We start from the raw sequence: 17,384 nt of genomic DNA on the forward strand, positions 1-17,384 counted from the left end.
AGTTGTCTACCTATTTGTTTTGGAGTATCAGGAACCACACATTAAGCTCAAATCAGTGTGTTTAATAGCTCAATTGGTATTAATAATCCTGCCTTTTGACTTGGGATTTATCGAACAGAATGACAACAAAGCTCTTTTTAACATTTTTGTGCTGCAGAATTGCAAAAGAAGAAACCAACAAATGAAAAAATAATTCCAAGCACAAATATGATAAACTTTCCTATGCTTCAAAAAACCAGAATGCCAAGACTCCAGACATCTGGCCTGAGGGCCACAATTTGGACATTCTGGTCTTGGACTTTGACATAAAGATCCATCAAAGTTTTACTGAAGGTCTCTTTTGAAAGAGAAATTACTTGCATTTTTATTGCAATTTTTCTATTTTCAAAATATCCCGAAGCACTTCACAGAATCAGCATCAAACAGCATGGAAACAGACCCTTCACTCCAATCAGTCCACACTGAATATAATACCAAACTAAACTAGTCCCACCTACCTGCTCCTGGCCCAAATCCCTCCAAACTCCTCTTATTCATGTACTTATCTCAGTGTCTTTGTAACTGTTCTGCCAAAAAAGAATGTTGCATGAACGAACAAGACCCCACAAGTCGCAGAGAGTTAAATATTGGCTTGGACACAGAGAAAGCTCCTTATACCGCTTTGAAAATGTCAAACTGAACAAATGGATGAAGTCTTGATTTAATGTCACATCCAAATATGGAGCAAACCTCTCATACTACATTCAAGTTTTTGAGTGCAGCTCAAACTCAATCTTTAGATTAGATTACAGTGTGGAAACAGGCCCTTCGGCCCAACAAGTCCACACCGACCCGCTGAAGCGCAACCCACCCATACCCCTACATTTGCCCCTTACCTAACACTATGGGCAATTTAGCATGGCCAATTCACCTGACCTGCACATCTTTAGACATTGGGAGGAAACCGGAGCACCCGGAGGAAACCCACGCAGACACGGGGAGAACGTGCAAACTCCACACAGTCAGTCGCCTGAGGTGGGGACTGAACCCGGGTCTCAGGCGCTGTGAGGCAGCAGTGCTAACCACTGTGCCACCGTGTCACCCACTGCCAGAATGCTCCTGTACCAATAAACCAAATGTGACATGGTCAGGTTTTGGAAATACAAGGGTATTAAAACACATAACTAATTCTTGCTTTTCTAAAAACAGCCAAACAATACAAACATCTTATAATATATTCCAATTTAGATGTCATAAAATCTATCTAAACATTTAATGATTGCAATAAACTGGCATGCATAAGGATTAGTGACAGAATTGTTTTGCTTGAAGGTCTATTGCAAGCACTTTTAATCTAACCATCTGTAAGACTAAATAATCAGTCTGAAATTCTTAACCAGGGCTGAGTTTATTGATATCCATTTGGGTAGTTGTGTGAGGGGTTACAATTGGACTTGGTACCCAATGTAAAAACAGAAGAAACAGACTTGGCTCCCACCCTCCAACTTATATTCATGTAAATAGTGCAATAACATTAGGTCAAAATAGAATCATACTCCTATCCGCTCCCTCTCCACCACTGTATCTTCTGCCAACACACTAGAAAAAGTAGTTGGTGCCACTGACATCATCAATATGTACCATGAACTAGAAGTCATTGGTACATGCACATTGCCACTGATGGTTATAAATCTGACCAACCTCACATCACAATTGCAGTTTACACGCACTGTTTTGGTCTCCAATGCCCATCTCCCTGGCTACCCGCTCCCTTATTGCCTCTTTCTTCCTGTTCCCTTATTTAGGGAGGATTGGTAAATAGTAAAGAAGCAGGACAGAGAGTGAGGGATCAAAGCCTGGTTGCCATGGAGGTAATGAACAGGCCAGCCAAGTATTAGAATGGGCCAGTGTGAAAATCACAACCCCCGGATTTAAACTTAATTCATTTATAAGATTTGAACATGTGCCTTTTTATTGGTTCCAAAGTTTTCATGCAAGCAGTTACCTATAGCGTTGTTACAAACAATTCATACTGCTTGGGTGGTCAGTGCACCTGTGCAGCTGTGGTGGCAGCAGACACAGCCATGAGTCAGGTGAATTACACCACAGAGCTGATAGTACCCTTGAATTGTATTTAATTCAGAAATCAATGCCTTCAGGCAAATAGTGAAAGAGTTGGAGAGAAGTGTATTGAAATAAGGTCGTAAGCCTGCTAAATCTTCCACATTAATTTTCAAATGTAAAATTTAAAGCACTCACATGATAAACTGCTAATGTTAATGAAAATATTTTCCATATAAATGTTTTATTACACAAGACATGGAAAACAAAGAATGTGGCTGATGTTGCACTGCCTCAAAGAACCTTAAGATTATTCTGACTCTATAGTGGTTAGCAGCAGAATGATCATGAAGAAGAATGGCAAGCTATGGCTGCATACTAACATCAGATTCTTGACCTTTAATGTCACATTCTTAGTATTATGAACATAAATTGGAAGGACCTGAACCAAGGAAAGAATTGATTAAGCAGCACACATACGTTCAAGGAAACTTTAACCAAAAGAAAACAAATACCCCATTTTCAAAACGCTTTTCTGTAGACAGATGAATTCCATTCCATCTATTCAGTTGATCTTGAGACTGATGTCCACCTGCAAAAGCATACCAAAGTATCTTTTGAAATATGCCCAGTTGGATTCAAGTTAAGTCAGTTAGAGATTTTAAAAAATGGATACAAAATCTCAAGTCCTAATGTAGCATCGCATTCACCACAAAGGGTGTATGATAATGTCAGAAATTATTGCCTATTATGCAAGTGCATTAGTCACTACCAAATCTCCCATTGTGGCTCTCAGTGTGTACCTTAGCCCTGTGTCCAAGTAAGGGGTTGTGAATTTGAGCCCAACTTGGTCTGATAATGGGGTGCAGAACTGAATCACAACTATATGATCAGAGACACTATGTTGTTGAGATATCAAAATAAGAGTATGCTTTGCTAATTCAATTATTTCCAATTGTAGTGATGTTCTCATGGTACTATTGGAAGAGCAGTGAATAGCAGAACTGTTTTTTTTTAAATTAAACAATGAAAGGGTTAAGCAAATAAGTTTAAATTAGTATGCGATAAAAATAGAAATAAAACAAGGAAATTCTTTTTCGCACGAAGTGTTCTGCATTTGAAATAAGCTTGCAAATAAGGATAATTGAGATGAAAAGTCTGGAATAATTTAAGGGATAACATGACATGACAACAGCAGGACCACAGGGATATTCAGAATGGGTGAAGGACGATCAAAGGTGCTCCTCATCCTGCAATACCTTTATTACATTTTGTTAAACGGTGAGAGATTGACCTTTTGCCATTTCACTCTAGGCTGTTTCAGACTACTGCTGATTAATTTCCATGACAATATGATGAAATGTGGTAGTCTTAAAATATCAAATAATAGAAATCAAAGTTGACTTCCTGCACGAATAATTCTGATTAAACCTTTTCGTATGAAATGCAGGGCTATGGGGAAAGAGCAGGTGAACAGAACAGTTGGATAATTCTTTCAAAAATCTGACACATGTACAGAATGGTCTCTTTACATACTGTATGCATATATGGATTGCCAAAAAATTCCAAATCAGCTTTTTTACACTATAGTTTGAAACTGCACAAAACTCCGCAGATAAACAAAGAACTAAAATGGTCCAGCTCCTGGCATGCAAACATTATTCCATATTCATAAATTCTTAAAATATATTTCAGTGTTTTACTTGCTTTGTTCAATATTTTCATTGGGTGAATCTTCATGACGGAGAAAGAATTTTACTTCTTCTCTACGAGGTCCCCACTTCTGCAGATGCTCATACATCATATGGTCAGAAGGAATGGCACGTTCTATCAAAGAAACAGGATGTTATTGCCTCTAGAACATAACATCAACTTTCCTTGAATTTTCAAAAGTAAATAAAATGCTCGACTTTCTAAATAACTTGTTATAAAACACATCCTTTAGTGAGAATAATGCCCGGCTTTAACGATATAGAAGGCAACAATCCAAATCAAGTAGTTAATAACCCAATGATGCCTAAAATTTACTACTCGTTCTTTTTTATTTTAAATTAGGAGCATTCCAGCTCAAAACATATATACAGTAAAGGTGGGCAAAAGGATAAATACATGAATGGCGACTGTAAAGTTGAAAGTTGTATGGTATCACAGAACACATGAATATTTTGCTTCTCAAAGACTACAAGAGATAGACCGCAAATAATTAAGGACATGCACAGAAACAGAGAAGGGGAAGAGCACAAAGACTGACATTTCTTGTGATATAAAACTTGAATGGGAGGGCACAGCTACAATGGTAGGTAAAATCATCTGAAAATAGAATGATGAAGTGGACCGATAAACAGACATTGTATTAGATTAGGGGAATAAGTTGACAAGTACGAGACGTTAATTAATATAAATAAATGCAAGGGATGGGTTTAGGATAGGGGCTTAAACTGGATTAGAAAAATAAATAATACTGTATGCTTATATAGATTGCCAAAAAATTCAAATTAGTTTTTGATGCTGCACCCAACTCCAAAGAAATGCTTGGAGAGAATTAAAATGGTCCTATTTCTGAGACAGAACATGGGAAGGAAGTCTCAAATACTGATCTCTCATTCAAAGAAGCCACAAGTGGATAGAAGAATGATTTTAAATTTCATAGTCAAAGATAAAATACAAACTGTCAAGGTTAATAGTGAGCTTGCATGGAGCACTTGGTCAATACTATCCAGAGCAAGTAAAAAGAGAATACAGTCAAGCATGTAGCTCTGTCGCGCTGTGTAAATTCAATGTTATTACATTTGCATAGCTTTTGTTTTTGAAGCTTATCCCTGCCAGAATTATGCTAACCACAAAGCTGAAAAACAAAATCTTCTCTGAGCTTCATTCTCAGAGAGACAGATTTAGACCAATTCATATCGAATAACCTGCCCTGAAAACTCTGCTCATATTTTGGACAGCCAGGAAGCATGGCTCCCACAACAACCTATAGAAGTCAATTTTCCATATTCCCCAATATTAAAACCTTTAAAAACTTCCTTGGACTAAATACGTTTAGCTTTCTCACTGAGATCTACAATAATTTGAGATATATTGTTTGCCAAGTATGTTGCAAAAACATTATCTTCATTCACCACCGGTGGTGAAAGGAATAATCACATACTTCTGACCATGAAACCTGATGGAAACATCTTAGTTTTTTTATGTGCATTCAATCTGCAGCTAAACAGATTAGGAAATTTTCATCTGAGTTGAAGCTGAGAATCTATACACTTGATTTCAGCACTCTGGTACAGTAATAAATTGAACTATAAAAATTGTTTTTACAGATCAGAGACAATGAGTATATAATAGACAAAAAAAGAGAAAGCAGTTAGGTCCAAAATCAACAGCATTGTTAAAGGGATAAGTTTTGAAGAGGCTTTTGAAAGCAAGACAAGAGGAATCAGAGCAAAGTGTTTTTTTCTCAGAAGAATCCAGAGTATAACAGTTAGATATTTAAAAGGTGGCGCTAAAATTTAAGCATTGTTGGCTGAGTCAAGCGTCAGGTAGAGATATATGACTGGAGGTGATCACTGAAGCATGAAATAAAAACAAGTATTGTAACCGCAAGTCAAATGAACTGGGCACACTGGTGCTTGGCAAGAAGAACAGTGGTTTAAGGATAATAATGCCAAGGTTTAGGATTTCTGCAAGAAAAAGGTAGAGTGATAGGTCAAAGTGAAGGCAGGAAATGTTGTACAAGTTGAAAAATGCAATTTTGGCAATGGAACAGGTCTGGGAAAGGAACAGTAAGTCAGGGTCAAGCAACGTGACAAGTTTCTGAGGTTAAAAACACAAGTTAAGTTGACCTGGAGATTTCACACAACCTATTCATGTATGAAGCAGGTCACTTGGTGAATACCTCACTGAAGCAGTAAAATGGATATTTAAAAAAGGAGTGCATAAACACAAAACGTATATTCCTAAACTCGCAGGAATCCTGTTTCCTTCAAACGATCAACATGGCCAAAATCTATACACTTCAGGAAGAAATTTAACTTTGAAGAAAATGTTATTGGTAGCCAGTGCTTTTGAAATGAGAAAAAAAAATATTCATTCATGAATAACAATCAAAAATGTAAACTTTTTGTATATATTAGATACAGATCTATGACCATTGCGTGAATTAACATCAGTATTACTGCTTCTATAGTGTACAGCAATGCAATGATTTGATTTACAGGATTGCTCACTATCCTCTTCTAAAATTCAAATAGCCTCATTCACAGACATTTTAAGCTGAAAATAATGCTTCCATGATAAGGTAATTAAGTATGTTGTTCATTGCCTAAAATAGCATCTAGAGTTGGTATAACTTCTTCTGCCCTGTGAAAACTGCAGAAATACAATTGGAGGTGCAACTCTTCTCCAGGAATCTTTTTTTGTAGAAACATTAAACCAATCATTGACTCTGTATACAATGTTTACTGGAGAACTGAAGTTAAATTTATGCCAAAAACAATACCAGTTTGTTGTTCCAAATTAGCAAAATCAGTCAAAATTCAAACAGAAATTAACCTACCGTTCCTCATTTAAACAAATGCTGATATAAATTAATAGTTCATATTTATAACCCAAATTATAAATATTTTAGATTAGATTAGCTTCTCTACTGTGTGGAAACAGGCCCTTCGGCCCAACAAGTCCACACCGACCCTCCAAAGAGCAACCCACCCAGACCCATTCCGCGAACACCACGGGCAATTTAGCATGGCCAATTCACCTAACCTGCACATCTTTGGATTGTGGGAGGAAACCAGAGCACTCGGAGGAAACCCACGCAGACACTGGGAGAACGTGCAAACTCCACACAGACAGTCGCCAGAGGCTGGAATTGAACCCGGATCCCTGGTGCTCTGAGGCAGCAGTGCTAACCACTGAGCCACCGTGATTTACATTTATAAACTTAGAAAGCAACGATTTATTTTTATCTGAACTGGAGTCATTTTTTCCTTACTGCCAAATGTTCCTGGTTACCATCACTTTTACATTTTAAAACAGTGTCTCCACATTTAAATAGCCCACTTGCATAATTGGCAGGTCTCTGTTGATGTTACACAAATGCGTTCGTATCTTAGGTCTGAGACTAACAAGGATTCTGTTTCAATCCATCATCAATCTCAGTTAAAGCAATGCAGCCTTAAGTGAAGGTGGACACAAAGAATAAACCATCCAGAAGTCCTGTTATTACTTGCAATTCACAGAGGCCTCTGCCAAAACAGAAGTGCTTATTGACATTATGTGAGAGGATACGTTCATCCATAATACCCAACTCCCAAACAGAAATGACCACTTAGATAAGTACCAGAGGACTGCTGGTATCCATTCGCTCCACAGAACATGAGTTAACAACTTCAGATGATTAAGGGAGTAAATTGGAAAGCTTTGAAAAAGAAAAATATCAGCTGCACATGAATGCAGCAACTTTATTCTAACATATTCCTTTGCAGTGTGTAGCAGCTATGCCTCTTTGATTTTGAAACTACATAATATATATACAGTAAAAGTGAGAATATCCTATTCCATCACTGAGTTTGAAATAAAGAACCTGTTGGTTATTCTATCAACTGTCTACCTTCCAGAACATTTTCTGAAGAAGGGCTCATGCCCGAAACGTCGATTTTCCTGCTCCTTGGATGCTGCCTGACCTGCTGCGCTTTTCCAGCAACACATTTTCAGCTACCTTCCAGAACAATTTGGCTATCTTCATTCGTCTTCAATTTAAAACAGGTTAATCTTTGACAAAAAAAACTAGATATTTATTATATTCTATTCCTTAGTTGTAAAAGCGTTATGTGATTTGTTTTAGCCCATCATTCCTTTTTGTTCATTGCAAACACTACTGATTTAAATTTCAGTGCATGATTACACGAGTTATTAGATTCTTATATATCAGAGAAGAAGTCTGGTGCAATAAAAATGGCTAATTATTTTTATTAGTTCTCACAACAGTTGTTAACAAGGTGAAATTTCAATGTTCAGGAAATTCTGTGATAACGTGAATTTCATTGTTGTGAATTCGCTATAACGCAATTGACAAATTGTTTCTAAAGGGCTAACTTTTAAAAATTGTGTATTGGTTGTAATGCAATTCTAGCCCCATTAGTTTAAATGGTGCTGCTATCATGCAATTTTCTTATAACATGGGATTGCATGTATAACATGGGATTGCATGAGAACGGAACTACCGCATTAAAGCGGAACCGACTGTTCTGTTAATATTCATTAATTTATTGATTAGGTTACAATAAAGGGCAGCCACGTTTTTGGGCTACTTTGAGCAAAGGAATAAATTAAGTATTATGATTAACTTGTAAAAGGAATCTGGACAGATGCTCTCCAGTCCTTCGAACAATCCTGGAAAATGAGACCATGAGTACACATGGAAAACAAGAATAAATTACTCTTGAAACAAATGGCAGAGAGTTACAAACATAGAAACAGGCTGTTCAGAAATCTGGCTGATGCCAGTATTCATGCTCTAAGTAAGCTTCTGTCCACCCTACGTCATCTCAGCTTTTCCGTATATTCTTTTAGTCTTTTCCCCTAAATGAACTTATCTAGTTTCCCCTCAAATACCCCTAACTATGCCAGTCAATTATACCAATGAAGATACTGAGTTCCACAGTCTAACCACTCACTAAGTCAAATGCTTCTCCCAAGTTCCCTATTAGTTTGAGAATAATTATTTCATTTTTATGGCTACTACATAGAGACAACACTAACCTTCCTCCTAATTAGAAACATGCTGTCTACATCTACTTTACTGAATCCCTCCCTAATGACAAATACTCACATCAGGTTCCTTCTGTTTTCTACTTTTCTCAAACTGCACAGAATCATATTGGGCTTTCTAGTACGCAATAGTCAAAGTTCACAATCAGGTCTATTTTATTCATATTAGATGCTTTCAGTGACCTGAACCCTTCCTGCCATTTGGTTTCTTCCACAGAAGGAATGGGGAGCTTGGAAAAATATGGAATTGCTAGACGTTCTCGATCACTCACATAGGGTTAGAGTTAAATAAGAGATGGTGCCTGAATTGATTATTAACTTGTTTTGTCACTCAGGTGATGGGAAAAGCAGCAAATTACCACAGAGTGATAGTTGAGCACTTAGTAACTGATGGTCTTTTTTGGTCAAAACATTGACATGGACAATGATAGATATTTGGAGAAAGACAGGACTGCAGATGCTGGAAATCAGAGTTGAAAAGTGTGGCTCTGGAAAAGCACAGCAGGTCAGGCAGCATCCAAGAAGCAGGAGAATAATGTTTCGGGCATAAGCCCTTCATCAGGAAGGGTAGATATTTGACAAATATGTGCAACACTCACCATTTCCTCGCCACACCTCAGCCAAATGGCAACCGATCTCACCAGGCTCTTTACAGAATTCAATAACATCTTTACATGTTGTTTCTGGGGTTATAGGGACTTCAGTTAAACCCTGTTCATTGTTACTCAAGTACACAGTCAGTATCATCTGCAAAAAAGAAAAGATTTTACATATTAAACTTAAACTATAATGATTTCAGTTTAGGTTTTAATAAACTCAGATTTCCAAAGAACACCTTGTACATTCAAACTTAAACCTATTTTTTAAAAGGACAAACTCATTTGAACAGAGACCAACAATCTTTTCTGAAGAACAAATTTACTTGAAATATTCTGGGTTATAGCTCTCAATGGAACACAGTATAACTGTTGAGATTCTGGACAAAGTTGAAAACAAATCAATGAAAGCATATTTATTGCTTTAAAAATAAATCATAGAGCCTGGAAACAGATCTTAACATTTTCATTTAAAAAGAATGCACTTGCCTCAGCAATATTTTGCATCAAATGTATAACTTACTGTATAGCTAACACTAAACTGTAGCTCAACCTACCAATATGTCTTTAAAAGAACCCCCCCGAGCCAAATTTAAAAGAATGATGTTAAAATTCACACAACACCAGGTTATAGTCCAACAGGTTTAACTGGACACCAGGTTGTGATAAACCACCTGATGAAGGAGCGGCGCTCCGAAAGCTAGTGCTTCCAATTAAACCTGTTGGACTAAACCTGGTGTCGTATGATTTTTAACTTTGTACACCTTAGTCCAACACCGGCATCTCCAAATCATAAAAGAATGACGGCATTCAAATAAAGACAAAATACCGAGCATGTTGGAAATCAAACAAACACCGAGAATGCTAGGGAAACTCCGACTCAACTCCATCAGAACCTTCAATTCTGACGAAGTCATACCAGCCTAGTAATGTTAACTCTGCTTTTCTCTATCCACAGATGTTGCCAGATCTGCTGAGTTTCTCCAGCATTGTGTTTTCTTCAAAGGAATGATGTCTACTAAATTTCCCAGAACAGTACATCTGTATCAACGCTTGAATCAAAACAGCAGCTACAGATTCTTTTTTCACGCACTATGCACACGGCTAATCATATCAATGATTCAGAAGACCAAATTCATTTGTTCTCATTGCACCTAAAATAATGATGCTACTGCTTGAATAATAAAACCACAAGTGGAGGCTAAGTACCAGAAGGTTTTAGAGTAGTGGCTCTCAAAATACGTTTATTAAAAACAAAAGGGAGCAGCTTTCAATAAATTCATTAAAAGTTTGTTGAACCTAAAAAGTTCTCAGTATGAATTAATTTGACACTTATTTTTCAGTTTTCCATATTAAATCATTTTCTGTTATCTCTTACTTCATTAAATAGTATACTTTACTGGTTGATGAGGTTATAACAAGTATTAAACAATAGAAGAGAGCTTAACTTGAATTCAGTGGAAATTAAAATGAAAATCTGTTTCCAAAATGGGCTGCCAAATCCAAACACTTTGCCTGGTTTTATGCCTGGTGATATACTGACTAAACCATCTCCTGTAAATCCAAAATGAAAGAGAGCTAAAGATAAACACTATTCATCAACTCGAATAACAAAACATTCCCAGTTCTGTGACTTGCACACTAATTACCAGAGATAAATAGTATTTATCTGGTATTTTACTGAGATTGCATTTAACACAAGTAGCTTCGATAGTATGCAACAATTTTGTTCCCTCATGGCAATTATCCAAAAACTTTTAAGGTTGCAGATTAAAAACAATAAAATCATATTCTACCTACTTTATTAAGATGCATCACATACCTCAAAAAACTGCACAAAATGCTGAATTTATCAGAACACAACTTGTAACAAGACCACACACTGTACAAAACTCTGCTTGCCAAAGTACACAAAAGCAGCAGTTCATGTTTATTTGTGACGAAGAAACATTAACTTGATGATTGCAGGTGTTTTGCATACAAGGTCAAACTAAGCATTTCTAGATCACAATCAACTTACTGTTACATTAGTTCAAAGAATATTGTATCATTTATACTTTACCTTTCCATGTGTGTAATTAGTTTTATTCCTGATATGAAGCTTTTGACCAACTTTTTTACATAGCCAAGAATTCTCTCTTGACTTAACGAAGCTCTGCAGTACCATTGCAACAAAATTCGTCATTTACTTTGCACTAATTATCAAACTTGAGAAAAAAAGAAAATGGAGGGAAATACAAAGAACAGGAGAAAAATGTTCCTGTCAACAGGAATGGAATTCCAAAGGAAAACAGTCTACCACCAGGTCTCTGTACTAGGCTCAAATGGTAATCCACTTCACTGCATTAGCAGACGTCATTGGGTTCTTGTGATGCAGAACCAGCAGGCATACTTACGACTTTAACACCGATAAGACGGCCCAAATAAAACAGGACAGCATTTTCTATTGACAGCAAATGGATATCAAGTACACTCTAATCTCTGATACATTTCAGGGAAAGAAGTTATATCAGTAGGTTAAAAAAAATCTGGATGCAGAATCATTGAAATGATAGTATGCGATTTGCAAAATATTTATTTACCGTTCCAACTTCACATCTTACCATTACACAATTAACTGTTAAAACATGCTCACTTTGTAGCTTCAATTTCGCAGCAGATTGCCACTTTTTGATGTAACATTTACAAGTTAACTTAGCTTTCATGATTATATATGTACTGTACATTCCAGAACGTTATGCATGTCAAATGCAAGCAGTAACAACTTGAATTTACTACATAAAATTGCTACATAAATGGTCCAAAGCACATCAGATGCCTGCTATTAAAGTAATCAATACAAAGCTACACAAAGAGATACAAGAAAGAGGTGGGTTTTAGGGAATAACTGTAAGGAGCAAAGATCACCAGAGAGCTTCAGGAAAGGCATTCTGGAGCTCATGATGTGGTCACCAAAGATGTTGTGTGGGATCTGAAAGACTCCAGAATTTGAGGAATGTGGATATCTCAAAGAGCTGTCAGACTAGCAGCAGTTACAAATAGAGGGTCAAAGCCATGGAGAATTTTGAAAACAGGTAGAATTTTAAGAGAATGCCATTGTTCGACTGGGAGTCAACATCGGCCAGCAAGCACAAAAGTGGCGGGTAAATGAGACTTCATGCGAGTTACATTTCAAATTGCAGAGTTTTGGATCACCTGAAATTTACAAAAAGATAGAATCAAGGATGATGATCAGGGAAACTAATGTCAGCTTTCTCTGATTTTGTGCTGCATCAATGCAAAACAGCTCCCTAAACAAATCAGAATGGTAGATTATAAACTTCGCCAAACATTTACATTTCCCTCAGGTAGAGCTTTTTAGTGGCACCACAGCTACAGCCAAAAATATAGTGAACTGTAAAACAAGCTTTTGGGATATGCAGAAAAACTTCAAAATAGCCTGATTAAAGTTTTGCATGTTGTCAAACATATGAGAGAGAGACACACACACACACACACACACAGAGAGAGACAGAAAGAGAGAGACAGAGAGAGAGAGACAGAGAGAGAGAGACAGAGAGAGAGAGACAGAGAGAGAGACAGAGACACTCATGCTGGGATTGGAAAGACAAGTTGGTGAGTTAAGACAAAGCTGGAAGATTTGTGTAGCTTTGTGCTAGGATCAGAGTGAGATCTGGTTCAACGTTCCAAAAGTTATACTTTTTATTTTTGATTACCATGGAGATCAGTCATTGGACAAATTAACACGAGGCTGCCAATATACTTTTAACAAAAAGCAATGTTTATTATATAAAAGGAACAGTACAAACTGTTAAGTTATCCAGTCTCATTATAAACATCAGGGATTCAACCCTTTGATCCCAACAATTTTATGGATACCCAGATCTCAATGAAGAGTTATCTGTCTCCACATTGAAGCTCCTTCTCAGCTGACACAGTTATAATTAATTTCTTTCTGACAAATTCATACATTCAGTGAACACTATTTTCTCTAATGTTTACTACCAAAACTTTCAAATAAGCTGCTCCGTCAACTCACTTACTACTTAATATGGGCTCCTTAATCTCATGGCGACAGTTTTGCAAGGTGTCTCCCTCGAAGACATCACTACAGTCTTGTTTCTGAAATTTTCTTTGAAGCAACTCAGGACTTCTCCCCTAGTTATATTTTGGAGACTGCTAAACCAACAGCCTCTCTGCTGTGTTGGAGTATTTCTTTCTGAATTAAACGTTTTTCGGTCTCTTTTGCTCTGGTTTGTAAAACTCAAGTCAGCAAACACCTTAGCAATTGTCTGAGGCGTTTGCTCTTCACTTGGATGAAATCACACTATTTCTTGGAAATGTTGTTTTTAGCTCACTGTTCAAATTGAGGGACATTCTTGTAAAAAAGAACACAGTTCAGACCTAAATGGAAAACATAGCAACAGTTACTATCACTAGAGAAAAAGTACAAAACAAACAGGGTTAAAAGCTTTGGATTTTAAAGGAAGCAGCCACAGAGATAATGGATGGATTTGTAGTAATCGTCAAGAAACCTTACACTCTGGAACGTCACAGAGGTTTGGAAAACACCCTTTTCCAAAAAGGAGGAAGACCAAAAAAATACTGACTATTGACCAGCTACCTTTAACATCTGTCATTGCGGAAATGTTCAAATGTAGTGAACATTTCGAAATTTGTAAAATAATTAAGCCATGTTGGCACAGCTTCATAAAAGTGAAAACATATCAACAACAATGTTAAGAGTTGACATGGATAGAGAATTTGCAAACTAATAGAAGACAGAGTAGGGATAAAGAGGACACTTTCAGCATGGTAACATATAACGAGAGGAGTGTCACTGGGATCAGTGCAGGGATCATAATTAGTTACAATATATATGACTTAATGACAGAGCGAACATATTATCACCAACTTTGTGGATGACTCAAACGAAGGCAAGTGGTGAAGAAGTCCACAGAGGCATACATACAGGTTAAGTGACCAAGTTAAAACTTTGCAGATGAAGTATTGAGTGGGAAAATAAGACGACATGCACATTTGATAGGAACAAGAGAAGAGCAGATTATTATTTCAATGGAGAAAGATAGCAGAAAGCTGCAGCATAGAGGGACTTGGGGATCCTCATGAAAGAATACAAAAAGCTCGCATTTAATTTGTGGGTAATAGTGAAGTCACATAAATATTGGCCTTTACTTCAAAGAAAATAGAATTTAAGTCTCATTAAAACTACGCAAAACACTAGTGAGACCACACCTGTGAACAGTTTTGGTCCCTTTATCCAAGTTAAGATAAACTGACATTGGCAACAGTCCACACAAAGTTTACTAGGTACATTCTGGGTATGGAGGAATGGATACAGGAGCAGGGATGTCTGGCTGCAATTATATCGAGCTTTGGTGAGGCCACACTTGAAAAAGTGTGTGCAGTTTTGATCTCCTAATCTGAGGAAGGATGATCTTGCGATAGAAGGAGGGCAACGAACATTTACCAGACTGATTCCTGGCATGGCAGAACTGACATATAAAGGGAAACTGGACTGGTTATGACTATATCCATTAACATTCAGAAAAATTGAGTGGCAGTTGGGGCAGAGAGTGTCACAGGTCTAAGGATATGGGGTAAACCATTTAAGACTGAAGTAAGGAGACATTTCTTTACCTGAAGAGCGGTGAGCCTATGGAATTTATTATGACAGAAAGCAGTTGAGGCCTAAACACTGCATGATTTCAAGAAGAAGTTAAGTCTGAAGGGATCAAAGGAAATGACTCAAAAGCAGGAATAGGCTATTGAATTCCATGATCATAATGAATGCCAAAGCAGGTTTAATTGGCCAAATGGCCTATTCCTACTCATACTCATATTTTCTATGCTTCTATGGCTTTTGAGGAAAGTTAAGTAGGTTGGCCATATAGTCATTACAGTTCAGATGAATGAAGAGGCCTGACTGAAACAAATAAAACTCTTAGTGGACTTGACATAGTAGATGTGGAGAGTTTTGTTTTCCCTTATGGATGAGTCTATGACCAGAGTGCATAATCTTTTGAGAGAGAAAAATAGGAGGAATTTCTTATCTCAAAGGGTAAAGAATCTGCGGAATTCTTGACTGCAGAGGGCTGGCAATTGTGTCATAAATGTATCCAAGGCTGAGATAGACAGACTTTTAATCACTAAATGGATAAAGGCTTATGGGGATGACACAGGAAAGGGTCGTTGAGGATGATCACATCAATCATCATCGCATTGAATGGCGGAGCAGACTCTAGGAGCTGAACAGCCTAGTTGTGCTTCTGATCTTAAGGTCTCATGGAAATTGAAATCCCTTTTCACTCCACCTTTAAGACCAGATTTTCCAAATAATAACAAGGTGTTGTAAGCCCTCATTACATTACAGAAAAGTCTCCAGCCTAAAGTGCACTGTGAAAGATCCTCCTGGAGTTCAAACTTTTCAGGCTGGAAAAGGAAAGCATTGAAAGTAAACCCTGAGGAGCTAAATATCACTTTGGACTGCTTCTGGGAGAATTGAACGTCCACTTAAAAGACAATGTGACACAGTCTTTTTGGAAATTAACTTTGGTTAAAAGCTCTGTTCTATTGTTAAATTTAAATTGCCACCAAAAAAGAAGTTTTAATTAATACTGATATTTGTCTTTTGTTATAGTCAACATCCAAAGTGTGAAATCTTGTTGCATGAAATCTTTTGGGTCATCCATGCAGCAGTTAACTGGGATTTCAAAACTTTATCTTTTTAAAGATTCTTTGCTTCTTTACCAATTTTGAAGTATCCAATTAGAACACATGCACAAGCATACATTACATAGCTGAGTGGAGACTTAACAGGACAGTCAGGAGCTGAAAATCTGCAACATGAGTCGCAGCTTAATTAATAATTTTTTGAAGAACAAGGAGGCAGTGTGTGTTTATTGGTCATGAATTACATGGTGGTAAGTTATTTGAAACATTTCTGAAGGACAAAATGTATCTACTTTTGGAGATAGCTGGATTAATCAGGGGAAGCGGGCATGGATTTGTTATTGATAGATCATATTTGGCAAATTTAATCAAATGTTTTTGAGGAGGTAACCAGGAGTGTAGAAGAGGATAATGCTTTTGATGTGGTCTATATGATCTTTAGCAAAGCTCTAATAAAATCCTTCATGGCAGATTGGTCAACAAACTAAGAACCCACGTGATCCAAGGCAAAGTGGGGTCTTGAAACCAAAACTATCTGAGCAGGATACAGAGGGTGATGGCAGAGAGATGTTTACATGACTAGAATTCTGCTTGGTGTTGGAGCCCTTGCAGATCATGGTATATTAACAATTTTGACTTAAATGTAGAGGAGATAATCAAGATGTTTGCAGAAGACACAAATTGCAATAGTAAATGATAAACAGAATGATTGTAAACTGCAGGAGAATATTTATAGACTAGTCAGTTAGGTAAGGCAGTCGTAAATGGAATTCAGCCCAGAAAAGTGAGGGGTAATGCACATGGGGAGGTCTAACAAGGCAAGGGATTATAACATGATACTTTCAGAAACCTACTGAAGATCAGAGGCATCTTAGTTTATATATTCATGGATTTATAACAGGGCAGGTTGATTAGATGGTTAAGATAGCATATGGGATCCTTGCCTTTCTCAGCCAATGTACATAACACAAGAAGGATGAAGGATGTCACGTTGGAACTGTACAAAATGCTGGTCTGGCTACAGCTGGGGAATTGCATGACATTCTGGTCATTACGTTCAAGAAAGGATGAGATTATATTCAAGAGGGTGCAGAAAAGATTTACCAGAATGCTGCCTAGGCTGGATTAATGGGAAGAAATGGAATAAGATAGAGTTGCTTTCCTCAGAGCAGCAGAAGCCATACATAAAAGTGAAATTAAGACAACGTTCATCACAGTTCAGTTAACAGCTCCTGGGCTCCACGAAAGCAGATTAAGGAACAATGGGAATACCCTGAAGACACAGCTGGG

The 17,384-nt window shown here is 37.2% G+C and overlaps 1 protein-coding gene across 3 annotated transcripts in view; it reads right to left on the bottom strand.

Annotated features, from left to right (window-relative positions):
• Nucleotides 1–17,384, bottom strand: part of ppp1r13bb (protein phosphatase 1, regulatory subunit 13Bb) — a 115,537-nt gene that overhangs the window by 77,434 nt on the left and 20,719 nt on the right. For 2 of the 3 annotated variants that reach the window (XM_043697522.1, XM_043697521.1), the window contains exons 1-4: nucleotides 11,464–11,678; nucleotides 9,405–9,552; nucleotides 3,748–3,867; nucleotides 2,556–2,632 (exon numbers count right to left, since the gene is read on the bottom strand). In XM_043697522.1, coding sequence (XP_043553457.1) covers nucleotides 2,556–2,632; nucleotides 3,748–3,867; nucleotides 9,405–9,552; nucleotides 11,464–11,586 — 468 coding nt within the window. In that variant the 5' untranslated portion in view covers nucleotides 11,587–11,678. Of the gene's footprint in view, nucleotides 1–2,555; nucleotides 2,633–3,747; nucleotides 3,868–9,404; nucleotides 9,553–11,463; nucleotides 11,679–17,384 lie in introns of those variants that run through there. The other variant, XM_043697523.1, reaches the window with a different exon arrangement.

This window comes from Chiloscyllium plagiosum, chromosome 10 (genome assembly GCF_004010195.1).
Source record: "Chiloscyllium plagiosum isolate BGI_BamShark_2017 chromosome 10, ASM401019v2, whole genome shotgun sequence".
NCBI lineage: Eukaryota > Metazoa > Chordata > Chondrichthyes > Orectolobiformes > Hemiscylliidae > Chiloscyllium > Chiloscyllium plagiosum.